This window comes from Trachurus japonicus, chromosome 3 (genome assembly GCF_045865225.1).
Source record: "Trachurus japonicus isolate A0001 chromosome 3, Traja_1.0".
Taxonomy (NCBI): Eukaryota; Metazoa; Chordata; class Actinopteri; order Carangiformes; family Carangidae; genus Trachurus; species Trachurus japonicus.
The window spans coordinates 23,296,826-23,324,696 of NC_140909.1; the positions used below are offsets into that span (position 1 = coordinate 23,296,826).

Here is a 27,871-nt window from a genome sequence, read left to right on the forward strand (position 1 = left end):
GTTTACTTTTATTGCTATTGTTGTTGTTTCTACTGCTCTAGCATGAAAAACATCATGTTTTGTTATGTGACGTGAATTTACACCATTTTAACCTATAAATAAAGTTATAGCCTATTTAAATATTCAACAATTTCAGTTTCAATGATTGTATGTGGATAAATACATTTATGCAGAAAGCTTTGACGAGCAATTACATAACAACACATAACAAGAAATTAGTATGTGCTAATTATCATGTCACATTTAAAAACATGATGTTTTTAATTTTACAGCAGCAAAAAAAAAAAGTATGGTCTGCAGACTGTTAAATCAAGGTTTGTAGAAATAAAAATAGTCAGTTTTTAATCTGATGTCTTTTTTTTCCGACACCTTTTTTCTGACACCTTTTGGTCTGATGCCTTTTTTCTGACGTCTTTTTTCTGACACCTTTTTTCTGATGTCTTTTTCTGACACCTTTTTTCTGACGCCTTCTTTCTGACGTCTTTTTTCTGACACCTTTTGGTCTGATGCCTTTTTTCTGACGTCTTTTTTCTGACGCCTTTTTTCTGACGTCTTTTTTCTGACACCTTTTTTCTGACGCCTTTTTTCTGACGTCTTTTTTCTGACGCCTTTTTTTCTAACGTCTTTTTTCTGACACCTTTTTTCTGACATCTTTTTTCTGACGCCTTTTTTCTGACGTCTTTTGTTCTGACGCCTTTTTTGTGACGCCTTTTGGTCTGACGTCTTTTTTCTGATGCCTTTTTCCTGACACCTTTTGGTCTGACGCCTTTTTTTCTGACGCTTTTTGGTCTGACGACTTTTTTCTGAGGCTGTTTAGTGGACACCTGACAGTGGTTTTCCTCAGACCTCATGCCTTTTCATCTAAAGTCTGAGGCTGAAGCTTGACACCTGAGGATGTCCTAAAATGTACACCGTAGCCAGGACACTATTGTATTCCTAGGAATTCTTCTTCTTCTTTCTTTCTTTCTTCTTCTTCCAAGGAAGTCATACTTCCCATGGGCGAAAACTCACCAAACTTTGCACAAAGGTTCAGTCCCATGCCAGATTCACTCAACTCCAAGGACATGTGCCCCCCCCTCCCAGGGGGGGCACAATAAGCGTTTAAATTTAAAAATTTTAAAAATTCCTACCAAACCAACGGTAGATGCTACAGTGTTGAAACTTCACCACAATGTCGCCTCAATACTGCTGAAACTTTTGTCAACTTAAACTTATTACAAATTATGAAGTCCATCACTCTGTTTTTTTCAATAACTGTAAAACTTTTAAAATGTATCTCCTCCCACAATTTTTGCTCAATTGACACCAAACTTGCTACAGAGCATCTCCAGACCGTCCTCCACAAAACTTGTTTCTCGGATTTTTGATTAAGCAAAAATTGAGCCTACAGTGCATGAAAACGTTTGACTGTAAACAGTACTATAAACATATACCATCAAATTCTTGCTAAATACATTTTCAAACTTCCTGAAAAAAAATGAGAATATTCTGGAGTCATGGTTGATGAAGTTTGGCAAATATCAGAATTTTAATTCAAAAACTGAATTTTCTAGAACATTTTGAATTCTGCTCTCATGGGAACAACTGCAGTCAATGTGAGACTGGAATTTATAAACATCATATTTTCTCTTATGAAGCAAAACACTTATCATTAAAAACAAATCACCAACATTTCCATGCTGTCAAGATGCAATTTATGTATTATCAGATTTTTGTTTAGATGACTGAATTATTGACATTTTGACCATTTCATCACAACAGCTGCCCGGGCACTGGCTCACCTGAGTGGATAAATCAAGCTACACAGCAGGTCTCAGTACCAGCCAATTAGCTCAGTGAGTTAGGAGCTGGTTCTTGGTGTCAGAGATTGTGAGTTCGAGACCCAGCGAGGGAGAAGATGATGATGATGACAGTTTGAAATGGCAGATGTCCTCAAGCTATTTTGCTGTCTAAATGCAATTTATGTATTAACAGATTTTTGTTTAGATAACAGAAATCTGCGTCCACAACAGCTGCCCGGACACTGACTCCCTGAGTCTATTTGAGAAGACACACACCATGTCTCACTTCCAGATAATTAGCTCACTGAGTTAAGCGCTGGTTCTTGGTGTCAGAGGTTGTGAGTTCAAGACCCAGCCAGGATGATGATGATGACAAATCAAAATGTCAAATGTCCTCAACACGAAACACAAGACAATTGTCCTAATGGTGGCATCACAGCAAGCTTCTAAATTTAAAAATCCAAATAGCTTGGACTGGACCATCTGCGAAGGCTCCTAACATCTTAGGCTCATAGTAGATGTTTGACAAATACATATCATTATTTTACCTCAAAAACTGATTTTTCTTTTTCTGCCTACAAGACAGTGAATGGCTTACTCAATTTGTGAAGCCACTGTTGAACTGCCACTTGTCAATTAGCTCAGTGCGATAGACAACAGTCTTTAGTTCCCGAGGTTGTGGGTTCAATCCTCAACTGATGCAAATTGGACACTATAAGGACAACTGTCTTGTCTTCCTATTCTCCTGTTTGTTGCTCAGAATTGCCTAAATATGCCCAAAAGTAGCCCGGACCCGACCCATCGCTGCGCAGCAGCTATAATCTATTTAGATACTTGAGGGTCAAAATGAGCAGATCAGTTGGTGATCTTAGGATTTTTTGAAGAAAATATAAAAGAGCTGTAGTTGGATGGACTCTCTTTAACTTTAAAAGCTCTTAAAAGTTCATGGAAACAGCTTTTTGTAAGACCTTTGATCCATGGTTTATTTAAAAAGGTATTGAATACATTTTGCTCTGTATTATGGTACAGCCTTTATAATTATAGGTACAAAATGAAATGAGATCAATGCCAATGTTATTATTCTTTTCAGGTTTTACCATTTTCAAAACCAATAACCAACATTTTACTTCATATCTGTCACTTAAGCTGTTGCCTTTTCTCCAGCTCACCTTGGTGGCCGTTTTCATGTAAACCACCCTTTCATGGCTTTCACAAGTGTTAAGTGACAGCCTTTCTACAACGTTCTGCAAGAGGCCTAAGAGTTTCTTAAGCAGAGAAGGAAATGGCAGAAAGATGGAGAGATCAGACAAATAACACTGAATGACAGCGATTTAATTAAATGCTACATATTAGACTGTGCAGGGATAGTCGACCGCCCCCCGTGAAATATCGCAATGACAGCAGAAATGAAGTTAATCGCACAATTATAATGTTTAACTGAAAACATGCTCTGTCAGCACAGTTATCAATTACAGGGCTTTTCACAGCTTCGTATTGTAGTGCTGTTTGTTCATTTTCCGCTGGATGTCACACGTTGCAGGCTCACAAATGGACAATCATGGACAAAATCGTTATAGTGAAATCATATGCGAAATGACCAGCATGGCGATTAAACATAACCCTTTAAATCTGACTAACAATTTGTTGAACTTTGTTAAATTGTTCATGACATAAAATTATTTTCACGATTGCACCATGTCTTAATAAGGTCTGTGATAGGTGAATTTCACTGTTCACTAGGAGTGCAACCAATCAGACCTTTAAAAAGAATGAGTCATCCCTAGCTACGGGGTCAACCACACCTCACTAAGATAAAGGTTTCTGTCCCCTCCTTGAATTGAATTGAATTGAATTGAATACCTTTATTTCTAGGCTAAGTTCTCTGAGAGAACTCAGACTCTTTGTGAATACAGGCCCTGGTGTTTTGTCCATTATTGATCTCAACAAAAGAGTTGGAATTTAATACCATTTCATCAAATCCAAATTGAGCAGCTCATCAAATTTTCATTTATTTTTTATTTTTTAAATCCTTTAACAAATACGTTCAGGTTTAACCTCAAGCAACAAATGTCATGACTAACAAAATATCTAAGCTTTTATAAGACAGAAAAAGTGGATGAAGGTAACATTAAAAAATCTTTGTTTTCTCTGACAATAAATGTCCAGAGGGTGATGGTTTTCCAATATTGTGGTACGGAACCTTAGAAATGGTAAAATACCTCGCTGATTTAACAAAGCAGTGATATCAGTGATTTCAAAAGAAGGCAAAAATAAGGAGTTATGTTAATCTCACCAGCTGATCTCCATATTGAATGTAGACTATAAATTATTCACATCCATAATTTCCAAAAGACTGGAACGCTTCTTTCCTGACCTAATTAACAAAGACCAGACAGGATTCATAAAAGGTCGACAAACTCTACACATTACAGTCCAGCCCGGTCGGTCAACATTTATGTGGAAATGGCATTTGATATAGCCAGTTGGCCTTTTCTCTATACAGGTGTATCAACCTCTATATAGTGATGTAACTGTTGCGATGTAGATCAGTGGGGATTTGACAGACTGCTTTGACCTCTATAGATGCCACCACCAGCGCTACTGACTTTGCCCCTCCCTCTCCCTGAACCATTAGCTTGCGATATCAGGAAAAACAATGAACTGAATGGGATCACTCTAGGAACATACAGACGACGTTGCCGCCTAACTTCGGCACCCAAACTCAATATTTCATGAATTTGGGAAAATTTTGGACAGATGTTAGGTTACGAATTGAACATCACAAAAATAAAGGTTCTTTGCTTAAATTGCACACCCATCTGTAGGATCGGAGTAAATTCAAATTTGGAGATAAATTCTATAGAATACCTTGGTATGCTTATCATCCAGGATTGAAACAAAATGTATGAGATTAATGAGAAGGCCATCAACAATGAGATTCATAAAAAAAAAACTGGTCTTCAGTTTAAGAATAGAGATGGTAGAGATGAACCGGCTGTGCAGATAGTGATTTGTCCTCCTGCTTCAATCCCTAATTCTCAGTTTACAACACGGGACAAACAGATATCCAGGCTTGTTTGTGTAGGTGTAGGCAGAGGGTAAAATTTGCAACACTTGAGATTGATAAAAGCCAAGGAGGTCTAAGCCCTCTGAGCCCTGCCAAACGTCAAACAATATTACCATGCTGCTCAAATGAGATGTATTGTTTATGTCATGTGTGTTCCCCAGAGTATCAAGCAAAATGGAAACATATTGAGTTGAATCTAGGCAACCTGCAACCTCAGGCAAAGCTAGAGGGAAAACATGATGACGATCAAAATGAACATAATACAATTTTAACAGAATCTCTAAAGATATGGAATAAGGTTGTCAAGAATTTCAAATCAGAAGGCAACAGAAAACTGTAAATGTGGCCTTCCCGGGTGTCACAGGCAAATCCTGACTGACATCCCATGTGTATTACTAAAAAGTTTAAGAATTTGGTCTTAAAAATCGTATTCCCTTTTTCACCACATCTCATATAAAACAGTAGTGAATGCAAATGACACACTGATGTTTTAGTCATCTGCAACAATTCAATTGTTCTGTGACAGTGTCACTCAGACAAACACTCCTGGATATCTCTTTAAGAGCTTAATAACTGCAAATAAAAAGGCAATTACAAGGAACTTGTTTGAAATTAGACCCTGTAAGGCCAAGAGCAGGGGTATCTTAACAAACATGAAACAAATAGATTTAATTAAGGACAGATACAGTGTCATTAGACTTAAAGTAAAAAGGAAAATTGTGTGAATACAAAAAGAGCAGTGCTTGTTTTGTTTGTCAGTACATTAATTTAACCCTTTATTAGGAACACTTTTATACCGACCTACTCATTCATTTTCTAATCAGCCAATCATGGCAGTGGTGTGCATAACCTGCATTAAATCCTGCAGATTCAGGGCTGGAGCTTCAGTTTATATTTAAACGTCAGGATAAAAAGAGACCTGTCTGAAGGCTGGTTGTACTTCTGAAAGTGTTGATCTCCTAGGATTTTTACTGATAATAGAGCCAAAAACAAGAAACACCCAGTGAGCAACAGCTCCACAGACAGAAACGCCTGGTTGATGAGGAAGGTCAGAGAAGAGCGACCAGGCTGGTTGGAGCTGACAGAAAGGCTACAATGACTCAGCTAACCATAGTCTTTACAGCTGAGCAGGAAAACATATCCAAACTCACAACATATTCAACCTTGAGGTGGATCAAAAATAAAACAAGCTCACATCCGGTCCATCTTTCTGTCAGCCATGAACAGGAACCTGAGGCTGCTTATCAAAATACACAATTGAAGACTGGAAATACATAGTTTAGTCTGTTGAATCTTGATTTCTACTGTGACAGACATGGTAGGGTCAGAATTTAGTATCAACAACATGAATCCATGGACCCAACCTGCCTTGTGTCAACAGTCTGGAGTGCTGCAGTTGTTATACTAATGGTGTGAGGAAAGTTTTCTTGGCATACTTGGCACCATTATATTGATACCAAACCTGAGTGCTGTCACTGTACATTTGCATCACTTTATGGCCTCAGTTCACTACAGTCAACAATTTTGTACGCCCCATCTTGGAATTTCTTTATGTCCTTTATGTTAAGGAAAAGTCCAGTAGAAAACCTTTGAGATGTGGTAGAACAGCAGATAAATGAACCTGGTACTGGATTCAGAATGGAGCCATTTATTGAAAGCCAACACTATGTGACACACAGTGAGGAATATATGAAATGTAAATAATACAGGATCAGTGTCGGCAGTGTCTTTGTGTGTGTAAAAAGTCCATTAACATGACAAAATACTGATCATCACACCTGGGATTGCTCTCAGGTAACAAGTAACAAGTCCATTCGGCCTCTTTCATCTGTCATAGATTACACCACTGGTGCTGCCATATCTGACAACAACCTCTTCCCCACATCCAATGTCAGTTTCACTCCCATTGAGTCTGTCACTCAAACCCCAGTGTCTTCTCTCGATACTGTCCCTCATCTGCATGTGAGCTGGTTGAAGTCTACCATTTGCTTGTCCTCTGTGTCTCCTGTCACATCCATCACTCACACTCTGGACTTCTCTCGAGCCTCTATTCCTCTTCTGTCATGTCTGGTGTGTGACTTATTTTCCACACCATGCTCTTTAAACAAACAATTTCTCCTGTCATGTTATTTCAGTGGGTTTTCCTCTCTTATCCAGGCCTCTTTACCTTCTGACCTTCTCCTGCTATATCCTATCCACCGCAACAGCTTCTCTAACCCTATTCTACCCTTTAGGTAGGCCTACATCCTGCCCCACCACCATTATGTTTATTACACCAAAGATTTCTCCCCTGCAGGGCTATCATCCGCCTTTGAACTGTCATATCTGTTACCTTTCCTCCTGACTCCTTCTCTGCCTTTTTTCTGGTGCTCTTCCTCTTACATGGATATACAATTGTGAGTCAGAGCAGTGCAGTGTGCTGAATATTAAATCCAAAGCCCAGTCAGTTTTTCTTCCTTGACAGAATCTGTTTATCTTGGAGCCACCATCATTTCCAGTGCAGCAGGCTGCGTATGCTCACCTCACCTCGTCCCTCGCAGCCGTTTGATTGTGTTGACAACAGCTGCCTGACGATGGGAGAGTGGCAATTACATTTCACAATGTGTTACTCCCACCCGCGCACCCTAAAGCTTGTCCCCTTGCAAATAACTGCTTTCCCCCAAAATAACCTCCCTTTTTAGCTGTTTCTTTCCCTGTTTTATTCCAGATTGTCAATGTGGGTGTCACTGAGGATGACATTTTCTTTGTTGGCGTTCTCATTTTCTTCACATGTTGCAAGTAACATTTCAAATCATCCAAATGATATCTTAAAAGACTTTCAAGAAAAATTCCAGTATTTGTAACTGTTTAATTGTCATATTTTTGCCACTAATGACTGTTGGTCATGATAACTTTTTGCTCAAGACCTTGTAGCAGAGATTATGGAAATACATGAGACATTGCTTGAGGCAGTATGTGCCAACTACAGTTTTAAATTCAACTCAAACACTTGTTTTTACAAAACATAAAAAGAGAAAGTAATCCCGTAGAAATGTTGAGTGCAGCTGTTGTAGAAAATCCCTTTTCGCTCCATTGTAGAACAACAAGCAAATGTTATCCAAGATAATATTATACAGAAAAATGTGGAAAATCCCACTTGATTTGATAAAGTGCGTAGAACTCATATGAAATATCCTTCTGACCATACATGTACTTTATCATCATGAGGAAAATTGACACTTTAAATTAGACATAAGAAATATGTAAGATGTAGGACAATTAAGATAAACTTCAGGGGGAAACCAGTGGAAAAAAACTGCCACAGGAGCAGGAGGTTTAATCCCAGTTTCAAAAGGTATGTACAGTGTCATTTGAGCTTTTTACTTCCTGTACAGTAAGTCTGTCTGGATGGCAGCATCAGCTGTCAAGGTAAATCTTTTACATTCATTCTGTGACATCCAACACTTACATTAACACCATTTGACACCAATCCAGAAATGATAGAAAATGCGTAGGACGCATGTTTGAGCTCAAATCCACCTGAGGAACGTCTCCATGGTGAATTAAAAGTTTTGCACTTTGTCACACCTCATGGCCACTGCAGAAGTGTAAAATACAGCTTTTGAATATGGCTTTTTATTATCTCTCCTGGCTGCTAGACTCGCTGTTTGTGCTGCGGTCGGTAGAAATGTGAGGGAATGAAAGGATGCTTTGATAGGCTGCCTGTGTGTTGTCGTTCTTCATTGGTATTCTGCACACAGGAAGTGTTGGGTGCAGAGGTTCCTCCCATGCTTTTCTCCTCCAGGTCTCCTCCTTGTCTTTTTATGGCTGTAATTTGCAGTGCCGCTTAATCCTCAATTAACATTTACATTCTTTTTTTAAACATAAAGACAGTACCTCTCTCTCTTTTTTTGGAATTGATTTAATTGGTCCAACCTTAGCCTTCCCCTGCTGTGGTCAGTACAAGCTTTTCGCAGCTTTCAGCATGTGCATAGGAGTAGTAGAGCACCACCTTTTGGCTGACACCATGTATTGCAGTTTGAGATGGTAGACTGCGGCACGGAGAACTTGATGGGCAGATTTCCTGCTGTGCCACTTGAGTGTGTGGGTGAACTGATGCTGTTTCATGATAAGACAGATTGGGAGGGAACAAGTACCCACATTCAGCCAGGGACATCAGAAAACACAAGAGTAATGCACAAAACACACATAAATGATAACTTGTGGCGAGTGTGTCGCACCACTGCGCTCGAAACAAGCAGAGCAGAGAAATCAATGTCCATCTTCTATCTCTTTTTATCTTTGAATCAGTGTGTTTTGTCAGCAGGCAACGCAGCGGTAAGAAGCTTTTATCTGAAGAACTGAAAGAAATGCAACTGAGCTTCTGTATCCTTCTTGCTGCTATATGAATGCATTTCAGAGAAGGCATGGGCAAGAAGGCCATGACCCTTTTTCTCTGTTATGTTTTGATGTACCAGGAAGCACTTTAAGTAATTATTGCAGGACATGTGAAAAGGATTTCTATTTCTGCTTCACACACTAAGTCAGCCCAGATATACAGTATATTATTACACTATCTTGCAACTGTCTCAAATAATGCAAAATACTTTGGTGTATAATGGTGCTGTTAATTGGAGCTTCTGTTTTTAAAGTTTGAGCCGAACCAGCTCTAGAAAACTAAATAGACCCTGTGGTGTATGGGTCATACTTTTTCTGACAGATACCACAGGATTTCATTCCACCAATTAGGTGTGGAACTTAACCCCAACTATCCTGAGCTCATTGTATTGAGCCAAAACCCTGTTGGAGATGAGCGTTAATGTCAAGATCTCTCCCGACCTTTTTGTGCTGGACCTCCTACACTGCTGATGTTAATGGTTTTTAGCTCATACATTCTCTTTATATTTGACTTGACTCCGTGTTTTCACTTTCAGATTGTGGGATCTGGCTCAGAACAGACATGACTAACTTAATTAATCTACAAAGGATGAAATAACAGTGTGTAAAAAGATTGTATGTCAACCAAGTTGAACCCACCTACTGCTAAAAATAAGTGGAAAGTGTTCAGTGTTCTCAAAAACATCAATTTAATATCACGTTTAAAAGATCTTTTAAATGATTCATTGAGTAATTTCACAGTTTCAAATTAATGTTTCTCCAAAAATAAGATCATGTACCATAGTTTCAGCAAAAGAATATCCCTGCTGGTAGATATTTTAACATGTTAAAGAGGCATCCAGTGACTTATCGCAGCATTGTACTTCACTCAAGTTTGGCATAAATTAAAACACTTCTTTTGCATGTTTCTCTCATGCCTTTGTTGCTTTTCCAGGTTTTATTTTCTCCTCTATGCATGTTTGTAATCAATATGTGCCACTGCACAGGCTTCTCTCCATGTGGCAGTCTGCTTATGAGCTGAAAAAGATCCATCTTTTGTTGACATCTGTGTAAAACTGAACATCAATTGTTTGAACATTGCTCTGAATTTATTTACTTTTACAAAAGGATTCGTGGAAAGTATCAGGACTCAACCAGGTCTCAGTGTTTCCTTGTATGGTCCTCTCCATCTCAGTGTATCACTGTTATCAGCTCCAGTGCCCATGGGTGTACTTGGGTCCACTAAGCGTGCTACTTATGGCAGCGTAGGGACCTTTCATTACCACCACATTTCATAACATTACATAGAGTTAATACCATGAGGTGAGGCTGGCACATGGCGGTCATTTCAGCTTATGAACGACAGAAATATCTCAGTGGGACAGACGAATGAGGGACTCACACTTTTATTATGATAAACTGCATGACATTTTAAATCAAATTTGATATTTTTTAATCTCAAAGCGATGCTGATGTGATCGCAGGGAATTGTCCAGATAAGCATTTTAGTTTTCCTTCATATCAGAAAGGCCAGCAGTTACATCTGCAATGTGAATGTTACTGCACTGTATGTTGACTGACACATTGCTTCTATCTATATGTTAACATAATGTAAATGTGTGTGTATGTGTGTGTCTCTTCCTGTAGGCATACCGTTTCCTTGGCATCAATAAGAAGCTGGGCGTGAGTGGGCGTCCAGAGAGACCAGTGGGCTGCATCGGGACCTGCAAGGTAAATGATTTCACCCTTACACACACACATACACATACATATACACATGTGCATACTTACATGTACACACATAGTGTAAGTGAGTTCATACACCATGTTGCCCTGCTGCACAGGTCATGGGTGACCACTAACACAACTCCCACGTAATTGATCTGCATATTTTTTCCCGGCGCTCTGAGGAGTCAACTGCGGCTCAGAAACTCAACACAGAGACGGAACAAAAACTAGTTTCTCTTTTTCAAACATAAAGTACGCATCAGTGAACGCTGGAGAGATTTAGGTGTTTCTGAGGACGAGCTGCATTATCATATGCTAAGCTGCTGCCTGTATGTGGTCTTGGGAGTGTATGTTTGTGTAGTCAGTGTGTGCATGCTAATATCTCTTCCTTGTTTTTTTATTTTGTAGTTTCCCCCAAATGAAGGTCACAGCACGACCAAATAAGTTGAGCGATAGCAGCTTTCTCAAACAAAGGCATCGCCAAACAAATGAATCATGGCTCCCAACGCATTGCTAAGACAATATTATAATGGACCATTTATGGGGAAGATGGCAGACTGCCAGAGGACATTATCATCATCAGTGTGTCTGTACGGGTGTGTGATTGCACATGTGTGTGGACCCCTGTCCCAATCTGTATGTGTGGAGGCGATAGCTGAACCAGTTGTGTGTATGCACTGTGTGTTATCAGGAGTACCGTAGTTGTGTAGCTGTGGTGTGTCCCTTCTATCTTAGGATTGATGGCTTGTTTTCTACGCTGCCCACAATAATGTATACGTGGCTACTTGTGAGCCATCCGTCTTCTAATGCAATGGTGTGTGTGCTTGTGTGTCCCTCCAGATTTATCGTATCCTGGGAAAGACAGTGGTGTGCTACCCAATAGTGTTTGATCTAAGTGACTTTTACTTGTCCCAGGATGTAATGCTGCTGATTGATGACATTAAGGTAAGTCAGGGTCACACTTTCAGCTGAGCCACAGCTCCACAGAGCAAGTCTTCATAGGCGTTTGTGAAAATGCTGCTTTTGTTTGATTGTATATTTTTTCCAAACAACCCATCTTCTGCACTTTACTTGATTGGTTGAACAATATGCTGATGATTGTGTTGGCAGGCAAACATGATCAAACCACAGCTTAGTCCTCTCTCATTTGAAATATTTTTCTTGCAGCTTTAATAATAGGGATAGTGTGACATTTGGGGAAATGCACTAATATGCTCTCTTGATGAAATTAGATGAAAAAACACTGATTCCACTCTCATAAGCACTTATGTCAGGAAACAGTTAGCCTAGCCTGGCTTGTAAAACAGACCGTGCAGGGATGGGGAAACAGCTTACAGTGTTTGCCCAGCAGCATCTCTGGTTACTACTGGTTGTTAGATCTGCACAAAAATCATAATGTAAAAAAAAAGAACAGACATTATTGTCCTCTGCAACGACAGGCAAATAAAAAAAAAAAACTAAAGTATTTCCCAAAATGTCAAACCATGACTGATACCATACAATAGCGGATCAGCTTCCAGCCAGTTATTGACAGTTTTTCTCTAAACAGTTATGAAAGCATCTCTTTCCAGACACTAATCTCCAGCTTCAGGGTTGCCGTAGTAGGGCCTAGATCACCTGTGCACAGCGACATCCCCAGAGCAGTTCATGCTGTGTGTCAGCCCCTCTTTCTTTCTCTGTTTGTCCTCAGAGTCAGGTCAAGGCAGAGAGGACATATGTATACACGCAGGAGCAGAAATTCCCAAAACATGTGTACTATTATATTGTAACATATTTCAAAGTCATGTTTGAACAGTATTATATACTGTATGTAAGTTATAATAAATAAGCCAATGCCATATCTGTACAGGGCCCTGGCCACCTTTCATTCAGACACTAAGTATAAAGTCTAATATTGTTAAACAGAAATAAAACATTTCAGAAATAGATTCAAATATTAGTGAAGCTGTGTATTTTGAATCTTTCCACAAAACCAATCAGTTATTTATTTTGACAGTTTTATGAATGTTGATCCAAAACAAATTAAAAATCTGTTTGCAAGGTGAGTAAATGAGTGAGTTTGGTTGACTCAGTGGTGAAACAGTGGACAGTGAAATCTTTGAACCTACAGTATGTCCATGCCCATGATGAAATGGTGTGTGTGTGTGTGTGTGTGTGTGTGTGTGTGTGTATCTGTCTACAGAACGCCCTGCAGTTCATCAAACAGTGCTGGAAGATGCGGGGACGTCCTCTCTTCCTGGTTCTCATCCGTGAGGATAACATCAAGTAATATATACACTCCATAATAGCTTTTTTAATCTTTTTTCTGTCTTTCTTATCCGCTGATAGTTTCCTCACAGCACTCTCCCCTCTCCTATCTCTCCATACATCACCCTTTATCTTTCTCTGTCTGTCTGAAGCACACAACAAAATGTCTCGACAGTCACACTGCAATTTGGTTCATTTTTTTAATGCAATATTTCTCACTCTCCCTCTGTACCTGTCTGTCCTACTACAAGTCCTATTTATCTTTATAGCAGCAGGGTGCTACTGCATGTGCTTGTTGATTGGGCGATAATGTTTCTCATTTGTATCACTATAGCTTGGCTGGTGGGCTGATTACAGCAATATTGACCATTATCCAAGGAGCCATATGTTAAATGTGCTACAAATGCTTAAACAGCCACACTGCAGTATCTGGAATGAGCCAGTGGGTTCTCACAGAGACGACTCAATAGTCATTAGTTTGCTATTGATCGGGACGGTGACCTGTATGGATGGCAGCAACAGGCCGAATAAAGCAGCGAGGGTTTGGTTGAAGTGGGCCGATTTATAAGTTTTAGCTGTAATGATTTCATACCTGTGCATACACTGATACAATGTGTGGAAGATAATAGTTCAGAGAAATGATCAAAGTAAAAGAAAAAACCTTTATACGAAACATTTTAATTTCTGTGCCACCAGGGGGAGTCGCTTCAACCCAGTCTTAGACATGCTGGCATCTTTCAAGAAGGGCAACATTGGAGGAGTCAAAGTTCACGTTGACAGACTTCAGGTTGGTGAATCTGAAAAATGTTTTCTATAATAATGCAATTAGTCTTTTATTCTGTAAATCACACTATATCAAGAATGCATATTTATAGAAATGTTCTCGATGGTTTGTTCAACATGTTGCCAATGAGTGACTGGTGTGTTGTTATAAAATGACTCAAGTGTGAGATTTCTGTAACAACAGCAAAAAAGCTAAATCAATTTGATTTTCACTAATAAATAAACACAATTTAAATTTAAATTCTTATACAAAACAAGGGCTCGTTCAGAAGCCAAACTGTCACTGTTCAAAAAATGGTTCAAAATACTAAACACAATAAAAAATGCTACACAACGTTGAACGTTCATGTCCCATGTGACCCATTTTCTTGGTATGGACAAAAAGGTGTGAAGCACTCAACACCGGTGTTGTCACAACATACTTGAGTCTTTCTGGTTTTATGTAAGATCACAAGCATTTTTAGCTCAGTCATCAGCTGGACTTGAAAGGTGTAAAACTGCAGGAGAAAATGTCTCAAGGACACATGTATACTTAAGCACCAACGTTATGTGTGCACACATATCCATAAATGTGATACTTCCTCCAATATTGTTGACTTTAATGAATACAAATATTTATTTGACATTTTGTCTACACTTAGCAGATGAATCACTACTATTCTGCTCAATATACATTTTAATAAATAGAATACTGTACTGTAATGTCACTATATATTTGTCCATTACAATTACACCCTGACAGGTATAAATTATATCATAAACCATTTTCTGCCTCTTTAATGAACAATAAACATTTTACTGAGCAGACTGATGGTGTTGCATCAATAGATCTATACAGTCAAATCACTGAATCATTCCAGTGTTACTTCTTTTGTTTTGATTGTTTCCATAAAGATGCCTGTCAGAGGAGAATATGCCATCTGCTCTCTTTGTTGGGCATTACCGCTGTCTGTGAAATAAACATTGGCTCAATATTACAAATGGTCAGACAATGTTTTATTTCAAGGCTTCATCTCTTCCTTTGGTAACAAGCAAAAATTCCCTCAGCCCTTAATCTAAAGTCCTTCCTCATTTCAATAGCAACATCAGTGTTTATCTGTGTGTTGACCTTGGTCTGTCAGATTTTATTTTTAAGGCGGTCTGTTTTTGTTTGCCTTGGAAATTTGGAGCCGGCCGGAGCCTGGACTTCTTTTAAAAAGAGACAAAAATCATTGGGGTGAAGCTTTTTGTGATTTCTAAAAAGAAAAAAGAAAAAACTACACTGGGACAACTTGAATGGTAACTGTAAGTTACCATTACTGAATAGTTTAGAAGTCCATACTGTACCTTCTGAGAAATCTGAATTGGTCACAACACAGCTTAATGAATCAGTGCAAATTTACTGGGCAGAACTCTAATTGTGTCATGAGGCCTGAATTAAACAAGGATATTAAGAGTAACAGATAAAGTGAAAGCCACTGTGCTGCAGAGTAGCAGTCATGGGGTTTAGTGGACCTGCAATGCCTGAGGGGAGGAAAGGTAAACGTACAGGATTGCAAACTAAAGGCATTGACTCTTAATTCCGTTCAGCTTTACTTCATTGTAGCTTCATCAGGACAGATGCTCTTGAAGCTGGTGGAAGGGCCATGAAGTCATTAAGGTGAAGTGATCAGGTGAAGAGGTGCAGAGAGCTGCAGAGAGCTGCCCAGCTGTGAAAGACAGAAAAGTAGCAGGATCAGGAAAGAAAAGGAAAATTAAGCGAAAGGTAGAACTAGAATTATTCTCACAACCTTAACCAACTGCTTTGTCAAACTCATGACAGATTTTCCAGGCTTCTCTGCCAGAGTGTTTGTGGTGTTCAGCAGAGACTTCTTCATATCTATGCCCCCCCCCCCCCCCCCATTTCTTTCTTTTTTTTTGCTTTAAACTTCCTCCTTCCGTTCGCGTGTTTGTTATTCACTTCACAACCAACTCCTACAGCTTTGAAACAATCCTCCTCTTCATCATCTTATGTGGAGCAGGATTGCTGCTCTCCTATATACCTCTTATTTTTGTTTTGACTTCAGTTGGAATGGCTAATATCACATTTAGACCACAGTCCTGTTGATCTGGGCTCTTTACTCCCACACAGCTGTGCTTTTAAATATGCAAACTTTTATCATCGCATAACTGAGTGACACACTCACTTGTTACCACAGCCGTAAACATTTGTAACATTTGAAACATTGAACCGAGTTCACACTTTACTACTGTGCGAGTTATTTGTTATGAACTGCATTATTCAAACTGTTGTTTTGTCGACTGAATCGTGCGGCAAACCTCTTAGTGTTTTATACAGCACTGTCTTAGATTTTGAATTTCTCACTGTTTTCTCACTGTTGCCTCTGCATGTTGCAGCCTTATTGACAGAATAAATCATTAAACATTTGTTTTTCTCATCAACCTCTTTTAGACCCTGATATCTGGAGCAGTGGTGGAGCAGTTGGACTTCCTGCGTGTTAATGAGGCAGAGTAAGAACTTTTTCTAGTCTTTTAGTTTGATTTGTCAGAGGTCAGCGCATTGACTCCTGTCATAATTGCTAAACTTCAGCGCAACTGACATGGACATTTGCTTTGACAGTTTTTCAGGATCGATAGATCAGTTTAGCATGAAATGCCAAAATGTCAAAGGAACATTGTTGCCATTATTCAGTTTTCAAATGTGCATTATTGCAAATGGGAAAAACAAGTATGTGTGTGTAGGATCTCAGAGTTTAAGAGCTTTGAGGAGCTGGAGTTGCCCAAACACTCCAAGGTGAAGAGACAGACGAGTACGCCCAACGCCTCAGACCTGGAGCAGCAGCCGGAGATCAGTGTGGAGGAGTGGCTGAACAAGCCCACCCAAGAGATCATCCAGAAGTTCCATGTGAGTTGAAGGGGCCACAAACACATATAGTGAGATTAATAGCTGCTGTCAAAATTAGTTTTAAATTCATTTTTCAACTAATTAGAAAACACAAGTTAAGTAGAGGAGCAAAACCAAAACAAAGTTAAATACATAACTTTATTTTGTTGCAACATAAAGAGCTGAACTCTACTGGTCAATTCTCCATAGTAATGCAGTAAAACAGATTAGATTTTTTTTAGGTTGCCATCCGATTTGCAAATACACTTTCTCACACTCTCTACACCGTGTCATGTAAATTTTGTAGTGAAGTGTTCTGAAGTCACAGATTGCTAAAATGCATTCACATTTAAAAGTATCATAACCAAACCATTTAGCCCAGACTTCCCCCAACAGCATTAAAATCCTCTCTTTTCATTTCACATACATCAAGACTGCTGTCAAATTTAACTGAGGCAATGCTGTAAAAACCTATTTACCATTATGCATAACTGCTGTATGCACGACTAAGCTCATCTTTGCCTGTGTCTGTATGTGTGTTGTTGTCCAGGACTCCAACTGTTTGGCCAGTCAGGCTCAGCTTGCAGTAATCCTCCTTCGGAGAGAAGGACCAGACTTCCTTGCCAAAGATGGTAAGCAGTGTGTTGAAACTGACCAAGAGATACAACTGCAAGGGAAATCTTGTCATATCAGATGTATCACTACTTAGCAGGTCCACTAAAATCAATATTAACGTCTCGCAGTATCTCCACCTAATGTTTTGCTGCAGTCACTTAGTTCTTTTTAATCAATGCAGATTGAATGCGTAGGCTATTGACCATTTTGTTTGCAGTTAAGGTTTACATTTGGACACGACTGTGTACTGTATGTCTTTGTGGTGTTTTCTAACGCCTCAACACAAAAAACCTATTTGTGATTCCAGAGACCATGATGGAAGAACTGGAGAGGATCTACAGAAGAGCAGGCAGCAGGAAGCTTTGGTCTGATACGCTCTCACACAAACACTTATAATGCACACATTTACATTCATCAATGTGTGTGTACAGATATAAAGAGGATAATTGCACATACCCACAAATCTATATTTTGTTGACCAGTGATCTTGTCAGGCATTAGTTATCAATTAATTGTTTAGTATGGTGTTTGGAGTTCATATTAGAAAACTTCATGAGATGTTAGACTTTTGAGATTTTTGTTGGGGTCCCTTAAACCTAATAACGTTTTTTCAATAACTGTTCTTTCCCCATCTTTCATTCTCACATAACACTATCTTTCAAATGGCTATTACTCAATCTGACCGCATTGCAGGCTGGCAGTGCGCCAGAGTGCTACAATTACCAAGAAGTTTGCCAGCTCTATAGCTCCTCACATCACCACAATTCTGGTGCATGGGAAACAGGTAATGTCCAGGCAGATATGGACTGAAGACGCTGCATGTTTTCCTCCAGTTAGCTGGCTAGCTAGCTACCTTGAGAGCTGTGTGAGGTTCAGCTGCTATAACCAGGGTGTCAACGGAAACAAAAGTCAGAGAAAATAATCCATCAAACTTCCAAAGGATTAATTTTGTGCCTAGTTATTTCAAAAGTAGTTTAATTATTTGGTTTAAATGAACCAGACTCAAAAGAAAAGAAGAAAAAAGTTAGATTTGACTTCTCCCTGTGATAATTAACTGACCAGTAGACACCCTGGGAAAAGGTAGTGTAATGCAGTAGAAGGCCAGTACCTTAGCATTTTGCTAAAATGATAACTAATGCTATCTGTGTTTGAACCACTAGCATAACAAGATGGCTATCTCTCACACTGTCATGAGTGTGACCAAGCCAACTAGGCCAAGCTAGTAGTCGCCTTGACACCAATGTGTACTGGAGCTTGTCATCAGTGTTTGCTTTCTCTCTCCATTAACCATCGCAGATGCTGGACCCTCTCCTCTTCTGTTTTGTTCCTCTGCAGCACCACTCACTGCTCTGAGGCCGGCTGTATACTTCAAATGAAATAATATTTGGCTCGTACATTTGATGCTGTAAACAACTCACTGTTATTCCATTTCTGTCTCGTCTGTGCTCAGATGGCAGAGTTGGTAGCTGTTGTGGGAGCAGAACAGCTCACAAATGCATTATCACAAAAGTAAATAGAAATATTAGAACAAGTTTAACTTTGTGGCAGTAGATATGAAAACAGTAGACACAAAAGGCTCAAAGCAGGTTTTCTAGTTTATATGGATTACTTCAGTTTGAATATGCAGCAACGGCATGAATGAAGCTGTGATTTTAATTTAAAAAAAGACTTTGAGTAGTATCTTATATGCAAATAATGTTAAATGAAATGTTTGGCAAGCTGGGGTCCTCCACTTCGATTGCAAAGTTGCCAAATTACAGTTTTTATTTGTGGTATACTGCCGGCCCCACTCACAAATAATTGATCTAATGGTGTCAGTGGTTATTCCAACGTTTCATGCGAGCGTTTTGTTTTCCCTCTATAGTGGTCAGTGTTTTCTGCGCCATGTGTGATTTGTGTCAACTTGACTGACATGACAACTTTTATTGTACGCTGTTATTAATTCAAAGGGTTTTTTGTACAGAAAAATTTGATTATGTGACAGTAGAGGAGGAGAAGAAAAAAAATCCTGGAGGCTAATTTTCAACTTGGTGTGAAAGAGCGTCAATACGCAGTTCAATTTACTTTCTCATTTACCTAACATGAGCCAGGAAGTGAAGCTTGAAATAGGTTCCCCAACAAAGCATCGGTGGATTGACACCACATCATGCCTTCTAAACATTAAAGCTTTGTTGTCTTTTTGCTCATTGTGCTCAGGATGTGCCTTTGTATTTCACAGGTTTAATCACTGAATAACGCCACATTCATACACACACACACTCTCTCACACACATACACAACAAGAGTTGTCTTCAGCATATAATAATGGAGTCTGTACTTCAGATGATGATATTCATGACCCCCGTTAGTGAAATAACTGAATTACTTCATTCCTTCACTGCTTCTCTGACTCCATATGTATGTGTGTGTGTGTGTGTGTGTGTGTGTGTGTCTATATAGCAACCCCGGCTGTGAGCTCTCATGTGAAGATAACCATAGTTAATGTGCGCTGCTTTTTCCTCATAGGATCCCTGCAGACGAGAGGAGGTACTGTAGCTTGAAGGCTGCAGTGACTCTTGTAGAATATAACAAATTCTGAAATTAGTGAACATTAAAATGTTTTGGTTGAAGCCAGCATCTTTTAATTTTAGGGTTCAGATTACTACAAGAAATTAATTAATGGATAATTAAGAAAAATATTTAATATAAAATTGATGTTTGATTTTCAAAAGGAATACATGTGGGTTTTGTTTTCACTTTCACTCTGATGTTTGGATACTGTGTTAATTGAATTGCTAAAGTGAGATAAGGGAAGCAACTAGCTTCTCTAGCTCTTTCCTCTGAAAAAGAAATTGCCTTTTTATCATGTTAATGATTTTTAAAGTTTAAAAGAAAATTGTTAAATCAAGTATTTGAAAATTGGCAATCATCTTAAATTGAGAGTAAATTTCATACAATGTTGACTCATACAGTGAGTAGCTTACGGCACAGGCTGCAGTAAATTGGAGGAATTGCCTCCACAGCCTTTACAAATTAAAGAAAATTGTTAGTTGTAATCTGTGACAATGTCAAGAATGTTCTTGTGTCTTTTCGCCCACTAGGTCCGTTGTCCGTCTTGCCGCCAGTCTCTTAACTAAGCTAGTGGACAGCCTTGCCCCCAGTATTACTAGTGTTTTAGTGCATGGCAAGCAGGTAAGTGGACCCACAGTCAGCAGGGCCTGGGTAGAACCTAGCCCTTCTTTAAGAGGATTTCTAGGTTATGCTTATGAAAAACATGTCAGGAAATTATTTTAATGTTCACTGATTAGAAAAATGAAATAAGAAATGTGTGATTATTAGCTCCTCGTGCTGTCATCCTATGTTGAGCTGCATGCTTGTCCCTCTCATCAGAGCTTACCTCCATTGTGTGTGTACCTCAGCTGTAGTTGTAGTGAGGCTACTGCGAGCGTGACCTGCATGACCACTAGAGTCCCTTTATGCGCCGTGTCCACGTGTCTAGACACACTCCACAAGCCCATTGATGTATTGTGACCTGGGACTTTTGTCTGATGCCAGTCCCTCATCCAACTTATCACTGGATGAGTTTCAGCGCATCATTTCCTGTCAAGTGTTATTCAGAGATTAGCCTCCTCTCAAGAGTGTCAGTTATCTCGCCTCATTTTTACCCTTCTGAACAGTTTTAGGCATTTCATTATGCCAAAGTAGCTCAAGGTGTGAATCTGCATATAGATTGCCTACCGGAGGGAATGTTCCCCTCAACATGATTGGAAAAGCTGATTTAAAATTTGAGACGGCTGTCTCCCCCTGCTACAATAACAGCTCGGTTGGAAGGAATAAGAGGCACCACCCCATTTAAGTCAATTCTGATTCAGGTTTGATGCTGGATTTCATCAGCTGAAGGCAGAGATAAAAGTGTGTCCTCTCATCAGTAAGATTGCTGAGGTGTAATTTTCATGAGATGGCTTTCAGAGGGGGAAAATACAAAAGAGTAATCTCAGAATCAGTCATTTTTTCCCACTCACTTTTATGTGACTCTGGGAGAGGAGGCCAATTTCAGAGTTTTGGAACAAAGATACTTGTAGAGATTGCACCTCGCAGGAAGTACCGTGTACACATGCGAGTCTGCACATGTACACGTGTCTGTGCACCTGCACTGCACAGATAGAACAAGTGTGATGTGCTGCTGATGACTTTCTGGTGTGTGCATGTGTGTGCGCGCCTGTGTCTGACAGGTGACCATCGGTCTGTTCGGGCAAGAAGAGGAGGTGATCTCCAACCCGCTGTCTCCTGGGGTGATTCAGGGAATCATTTACCGCAAGTGCGCCCCTCAGGGTGGAGAGCGGGAGGCTGTTCTTCAGCAGGAGCTGGTCATCCACATCGGATGGATAATCTCCAACAACCCAGAGCTGTTCAGCGGCATGATCAAGATCAGAGTCGGGTAGGACAAAGTCTTGCTGCAGTGGTGACACACACATACGCGCATTGCTAAAGTTCCTCTTCACTGGTGTTCAAGACATTTACCTGCACATGCAACCTCCATATGAGCATCAGCCCTGACTGCAGTTTTCTCTCAGCCTATTTTCTTCTCTTACCCGACCTAAACAGTGAGAACTTGTAGCTGTCAAATATCTGTCTATACCAATGATTGCTGCAGTTCTCACTCTAAATGCGCAGTGCAGCTGCACGACCGAGACTTTTCAGAATTTGATTGGATCTCTTCTGACATGAGTCTGAGAACACTGTCAGGGAAATCAAAACACCATGTTGGAAGGAATGTTTTGAGCTTATTTACAGTGTAAACTATGAACTACTCATTTCTAAATCAAGAAAATTAGCTTCATCAGCCACATCTGCGCCTTCTGTTCTTGGCTTTATTGTAGTCAGATGCTCCCTGAATAATAATAACACTGTGGAGGAATGCTGGTGACCGTATACTTGTGATTTGTGTGATCGCCTTAAAATCACAGGTAAATGGAAATCAAGGCAAGTGTGTAACTTTGTGCATAATTTAAAAAAAACCTCCAGATGGATCGTCCAGGCCATGAAACATGAGCTGAAAATCCGAGCAGGAGACATGCCCCCCCAGGACATCTACCAAATCTCTCCTGGCGACATCAAGCAGCTCCTGCTGGACGTCCTGCAGCCTCAGCACACTGGCAGGTATTCTTCAAACACACTATTACTCAGTTACCAAGACTATTAATCCGTGCTCTCTCATCCCTTTCATCTCACAAACCTGTCTTTGAAGGCACCATGGCTTTATCTTAATACTTTTACTTGATGCATAATCTTTTTATTTTTTAATTGTTTTATCTTTTGCGCTGTGTTGTCTACATCCATATCTTATTATCTGCTGCTGCCAAAACCCAATTTCCCCACAGGAATTATTAAAGTTCTATCTTATCTCATCTAATCTAATTCACAATTTCCTGTGGCACACTGGCTATCAACATTGTATTGCCCCTGTTTCTAAGAATTGCTTTCACCCTGGTTGAGCCTCAGGTCTTGGCTGAACCGACGTCAGATCGATGGCTCTCTGAACAGAACCCCTCTGGGATTTTATGATCGCGTGTGGCAGATCCTGGAGAGAACCCCCAACGGCCTCGTGGTGGCTGGGACTCACCTCCCACAGGTACCGGCTTCCCCCTACACTGACGCAGGATAGATAGTCTGACCAGCACCGGTTGAAGGTGACACTGTGTACTGTGTGTTACTGTACAGAAACCTGTCTCTTAGAAACTAAAGAGTGTTGCTGAACGTGCTGGTTCAAGAACTAGCTCTACTTCTCCTACAAATGTGGACAGGCACTGTTGCACAATCAACCTGTCAAAATCTTTTTGTCTTTGAGTAGTATGTTACAGTATTTGGTCTCTAAGTACTGTCGCCTGCATGACCACTAGTGAGTGTGGGCCACCAAAATTGCCTTTATTTGATGATTTGTTTTTTTAATCAACATAATTATTATTAACAATAAGACTCAGTTCCCAGTGATCTAGATAATCTGTTTTGGTTTTTTTTGCTGATATTTGGTCTTATTTGTTAGATATTACATGTCACAGTAGGAAAGACTTAGGTTTAAACACTAAAATAAATGATGGTTGAACATTTAATTGTAATGTGAAGGTATTTGTAAGGCAAGGCAAGGCAAGGCATCTTTATTTATGTAGCACATTTCATACCAAGGCAACTCAATGTGCTTTACAGGAGCAGGAGCAAAGAAGAATAAAAAAAGTAAAGGAAAAGAAAATAGATCAAGTTTAAAGTTATTAAAAAGCGCTCAGCTATAAGCACATGAAAAGAGAAATGTTTCACAGTTGGGGCTGATTTCAGTTCTGTTGGTAGTTTGTTCCAGTTGTGTGCAGCATAACAGCTAAATGCTGCTTCACCATTTGTATTGTGTCATTGTGGCTTATTGGAGCTGTGTCAGTAATCCACGTCTCTATTCAACAGACACCCAGTTCCCGACACTTATAAATCTCACTCATACATTGTTAATGTTATTAAGACCTTTAACAACTTCCTCCCACCAGTCAGAATGTTTTACTCTGAGCTCCTCTTGGTTTGTTTTATTGCTGCTTCTGTTTGCCCATTGGTTTAGTTGATATTTTTCATGGACTGGTGTTGATCCTGCATCCTCAGCAACTTAATGTAAAGAAACGTAGATGATGTGACGATTGTTTGTTTACAGTAGGACCATCTACACTTGGTGACATGTATAGATTTAGACTTTTTTAGCTACCTCTCAAAAATTCATTTCAGACCAGACTATGTTTTTCCAGTCTTTACATGTCCAGTGTTTCTGAGTGTAAGTCCACTGCAGCCTCATGTTTCTGTTCTTGGTGACACGAGTTGAACCTGACGTGGATTTCTGCTGTGGCAGCCAATCTGCCTCATGGTGCAATGTGCTGTTGACTCTGCTCAGTTGTGAAGACTGGTTGTCTTAGTCACAGCAACCTTTCTGTCAGCTCCAACCAGTCCAATCCTTCCCCTCAGACCTCTCTTATCAATAAGTTGTTTGTGCCTGCAGAGCTGCTCCTCGCTTGATGTGTTTTATCTTCTTCACATCACGCTGAGTAAAAACTCTTGAGACTCTTTTGTTTTCATCAACATTTGATTTTCACATCAGCAGTTTCCGAAATACTCAAACCCGCTGTCCGAAATCCAACAGTGCAGACAGACATGCACTGCTGCCATCTGATTGGCTTATTGGAAAATTGCATGAACAGGTGTCAAATTGTCCCTGATGAAGGGTTTGATGAGGTTAACTAGCATGATAATATTTTTTTCAGACACACTGACAAAAAGAACTGTGACACCAATTTAAAGGTACAGTTTATGCAACAATAGCTGGATCTCGGACCTACCAAGCAACACAATTACAGTACACACACTCACTACAGCGCCTGCTTTATTTGATTTATTAGTGAGCATGATTAAATGATAAAACATGCAAGAGGACAAAAAAGACAATTATATAAATATAGATATAGTGAATTTTCTGCAGCTGACATGTTTTTTTTTACTCTCACATGAACCTAATTTCTATTTTTATAGCAACCCACTCTGTCAGACATGACCATGTATGAGATGAACTTCTCTCTGCTGGTGGAGGACATGCTGAAGAACATCGTCCTGCCTGAGTACAGGCAAATCATCGTGGAGGTAAGAAGGTCCAACATCACCAAAGGAAGAGAATGAAAACAGATGTGTATGGTTTTCTAAACAATATAATACTGATTTGTCTTGGTCTTTTTGGTCAGCATCACTTACCTCTGTTTATGCAGTGTAGCTTGTCCAGGATCACTCATCTAGTCAGTCAGTAGCAGGTGTCTATGGCCGTCTGGTTTCAGTAAAATTAAAGCTTTTCATTGAAAGAATCCTGGTAACTCTTTTAAAAACTCTATTTCTGATATTGTTGTTGTTTTGTCCATAGTACCTAATGGCCTTGTTTTATCTCCACTGTTTGACTATAGCTGTTAATGGTGGTGTCCATTTTGCTGGAGAGAAACCCAGAGCTGGAGTTTGGAGAAAAAGTGGATCTGGACAACCTGGTGAAGGAAGCCTTCAATGATTTCCAGAGAGATCGCAGCACTTTTGACGGCATAGAGAAACAGGTGAGAGGTTTTTCCTCCCAAGTTGTCAGGTTAACTGATATTATAACATTTTCTCCTTAGAACACAACCTGCCAACCACAAAATTATCTCATCACCTTTCTTAATTGATGTGCTACCAAACTGAACCCAGCTTCCGTTCCAGCTACACACCGATAATTTAGCTAAGAGGTTGGTTTAATTAAAATGTGTTAAAAGGGCTAGGATTGCCATTTTCCAATTCAGTAGAGCCTTGTTAGATTTGTGATATTTAATCCTTCCTGAATTTATAGAGTCAAATTCTCAGAGTGGATTCACACCTGCAAAATGAATCATTTAATACTAAACAGCACTTTTTTAAATTCTTCGCCACACAATCCATCTAACATATTTCCTCTTCTGTGCCTCTGTTTTCTTTATCCCAGGATAATATGGAGGCTTTCTACAACACACCAGCAGTGGGAAAGAGAGGCACCTCCAGCTATTTGACCAAGGCCGTCATGATCCAGCTGCTGCAAGGGGACGTCAAGCCCTGCAAGGACGACCCGTGCTCCGTTAGTTAGATTTACAATGTTTTGACCCCTAATCCCCGCCCTCTGCAGTGTAGTCATCAAATGATACGGCATTGACCGCTGAGTGTCCGTCACATGTATTCAGATAAACTCTCACCTCTCCTGTCCTCCTTCATCACTCCTGCAAGCTGCATTTTTGCCTTGAATTTTAGCCTCAACAACAGCAGAAGCTGTAAACGGAGGATTCAGCTGTCGTACATTAATATGTCTGTTCTCTGCTCCAGGCATTGAAATACATCTAGTCACTAGTCATGATGATGAAAAACAAAATTCAAACAAAACAAAAATTAATCATGGGGGATGGGGGAAACAAACTCACTGTGTGATCACAGTCTAATTTGTTTAATTTATACACATCTTTGTTTTGTCAGACTTTTGAGTCCCAGCAGTGTTTCATATTTAAGTAAATATTCTAATAGCATTATGTTTTGATTAGATGTCACATAACTTGGTAATATTGACATGCTGACCTCCCACCCTTTGTCTGGATACTATCGATTAACTTGTCTGCACTTTGTTCCAGGGTTAATAAACTCAGTAGCAGCATCTCAGTGGTACCTAGAACCAAACTTTACCTCTACTCATCATTTTCCGCAAGTTTTTTGATAACCAGACTATCACTTAGCCGGTTATCCACTGTTATCTTAAACTTTCTCCCGTGACAAGTGTAAACCATCACAGTAAAGACTAATTGAAATAAATAGTTTTAGTTTATCCTAGCTCTTTTAGTTTATCTTCACATAAAAAGTGCAAACAGGGAGGGAACAGCTCATTTGGCTCTGTGCAACAGTAAAAAGGGAAGTGTGCTGAATTTAGCACACAGCTGACTGGTATCAATCTCGACATCATAACATGAATCGGCACATATTTTTGTCATTGTTAGGTGTTGCTCAGCCATCCATTTTATTTTTTATGTGTTGTGTTCTGGCTGTCAGTTATTTAGAAATAACGCCAGCATGAGCTCTGTGGTAAATAAACCAGACTCAGACGTAATCGTTCATACCTCACCAGCAAATAACCGACAAAGCAATTCAATGTGCAAGAGTAAATCAGTCAGAACCAGGTCATACTGTATCATGAGAGATGTTAGCACTTGGCTCCCATGGGCCTGAAGCATGTGTTGCTTATTACCTGAGACAGGAAATGATTAATTCTGGCATTATTTCATATTATTTCTAAAAATAAATGTGTAGGTCTTCATGAGAACTCAGTTTACTCACATTTATGTTGGTTTGAGAACTGCTGCAATAAAAAAGATATTATAAATATCAAGATAAATATAAAATTTTGATTTTTTTTAGTGCGTTATTATTCTGCTCAGAATACATACATGTCAGAGTTGGGTGTTTGTTGTACTGTGTTGAGTTTTTCTTATAGGAACACTATGTCCTCTTTGCATGTGCAGTCTGCTGCATGACAATATGTACTGTTCCCAGTAACCATCGTGAGGGTTTCTTTGAATGTTTTAGGTGACAAAATAGAGTTTGTCAGAGGTCTGTTTTGCACAACAGGGCTCTGCATGACAATGAATGCCGCTCTATCTGAAGTCTTGTGAGCGCGGACTCCATGTTGTTAAATGTGGGCAAAAGAAAAGACTGCTGTATTCTTAGGTAGAAATGATGAAAGACTCACTCTGACTTATTTTAAAGCGTGCCTCTCTGAATACCGTCACTGTGATCAATCTTCCTCACCTTGCTGCTGTGTGTGTGTGACAAGAAGAATTCTAAACTCAAAACTCTAGCTTCAAAAAATAAAGTTATCATGGAAACTACAGCCATGTGTCACATTAC

General features: G+C 39.6%; 1 protein-coding gene across 4 annotated transcripts in view; it reads left to right on the forward strand.

Moving 5' to 3' along the window:
• The window catches only part of phkb (phosphorylase kinase, beta), a 119,020-nt gene extending 91,166 nt beyond the window's left edge, over positions 1–27,854 (forward strand). For 2 of the 4 annotated variants that reach the window (XM_085767361.1, XM_085767342.1), the window contains 15 exons: positions 10,852–10,935; positions 11,773–11,877; positions 13,115–13,197; positions 13,876–13,966; positions 16,394–16,452; positions 16,684–16,846; positions 17,376–17,457; positions 17,748–17,805; positions 18,134–18,224; positions 21,652–21,857; positions 22,445–22,579; positions 22,922–23,051; positions 24,974–25,081; positions 25,393–25,533; positions 25,935–27,854. In XM_085767361.1, the coding sequence (XP_085623487.1) occupies positions 10,852–10,935; positions 11,773–11,877; positions 13,115–13,197; positions 13,876–13,966; positions 16,394–16,452; positions 16,684–16,846; positions 17,376–17,457; positions 17,748–17,805; positions 18,134–18,224; positions 21,652–21,857; positions 22,445–22,579; positions 22,922–23,051; positions 24,974–25,081; positions 25,393–25,533; positions 25,935–26,072 (1,674 nt within the window). In that variant the 3' untranslated portion in view covers positions 26,073–27,854. Of the gene's footprint in view, positions 1–10,851; positions 10,936–11,772; positions 11,878–13,114; positions 13,198–13,875; positions 13,967–16,393; positions 16,453–16,683; positions 16,847–17,375; positions 17,458–17,747; positions 17,806–18,133; positions 18,225–20,520; positions 20,612–21,651; positions 21,858–22,444; positions 22,580–22,921; positions 23,052–24,973; positions 25,082–25,392; positions 25,534–25,934 lie in introns of all 4 variants that reach the window. The other 2 variants (XM_085767369.1, XM_085767350.1) reach the window with 1 other exon arrangement.
• The last annotated feature ends 17 nt before the right edge of the window (positions 27,855–27,871 follow it).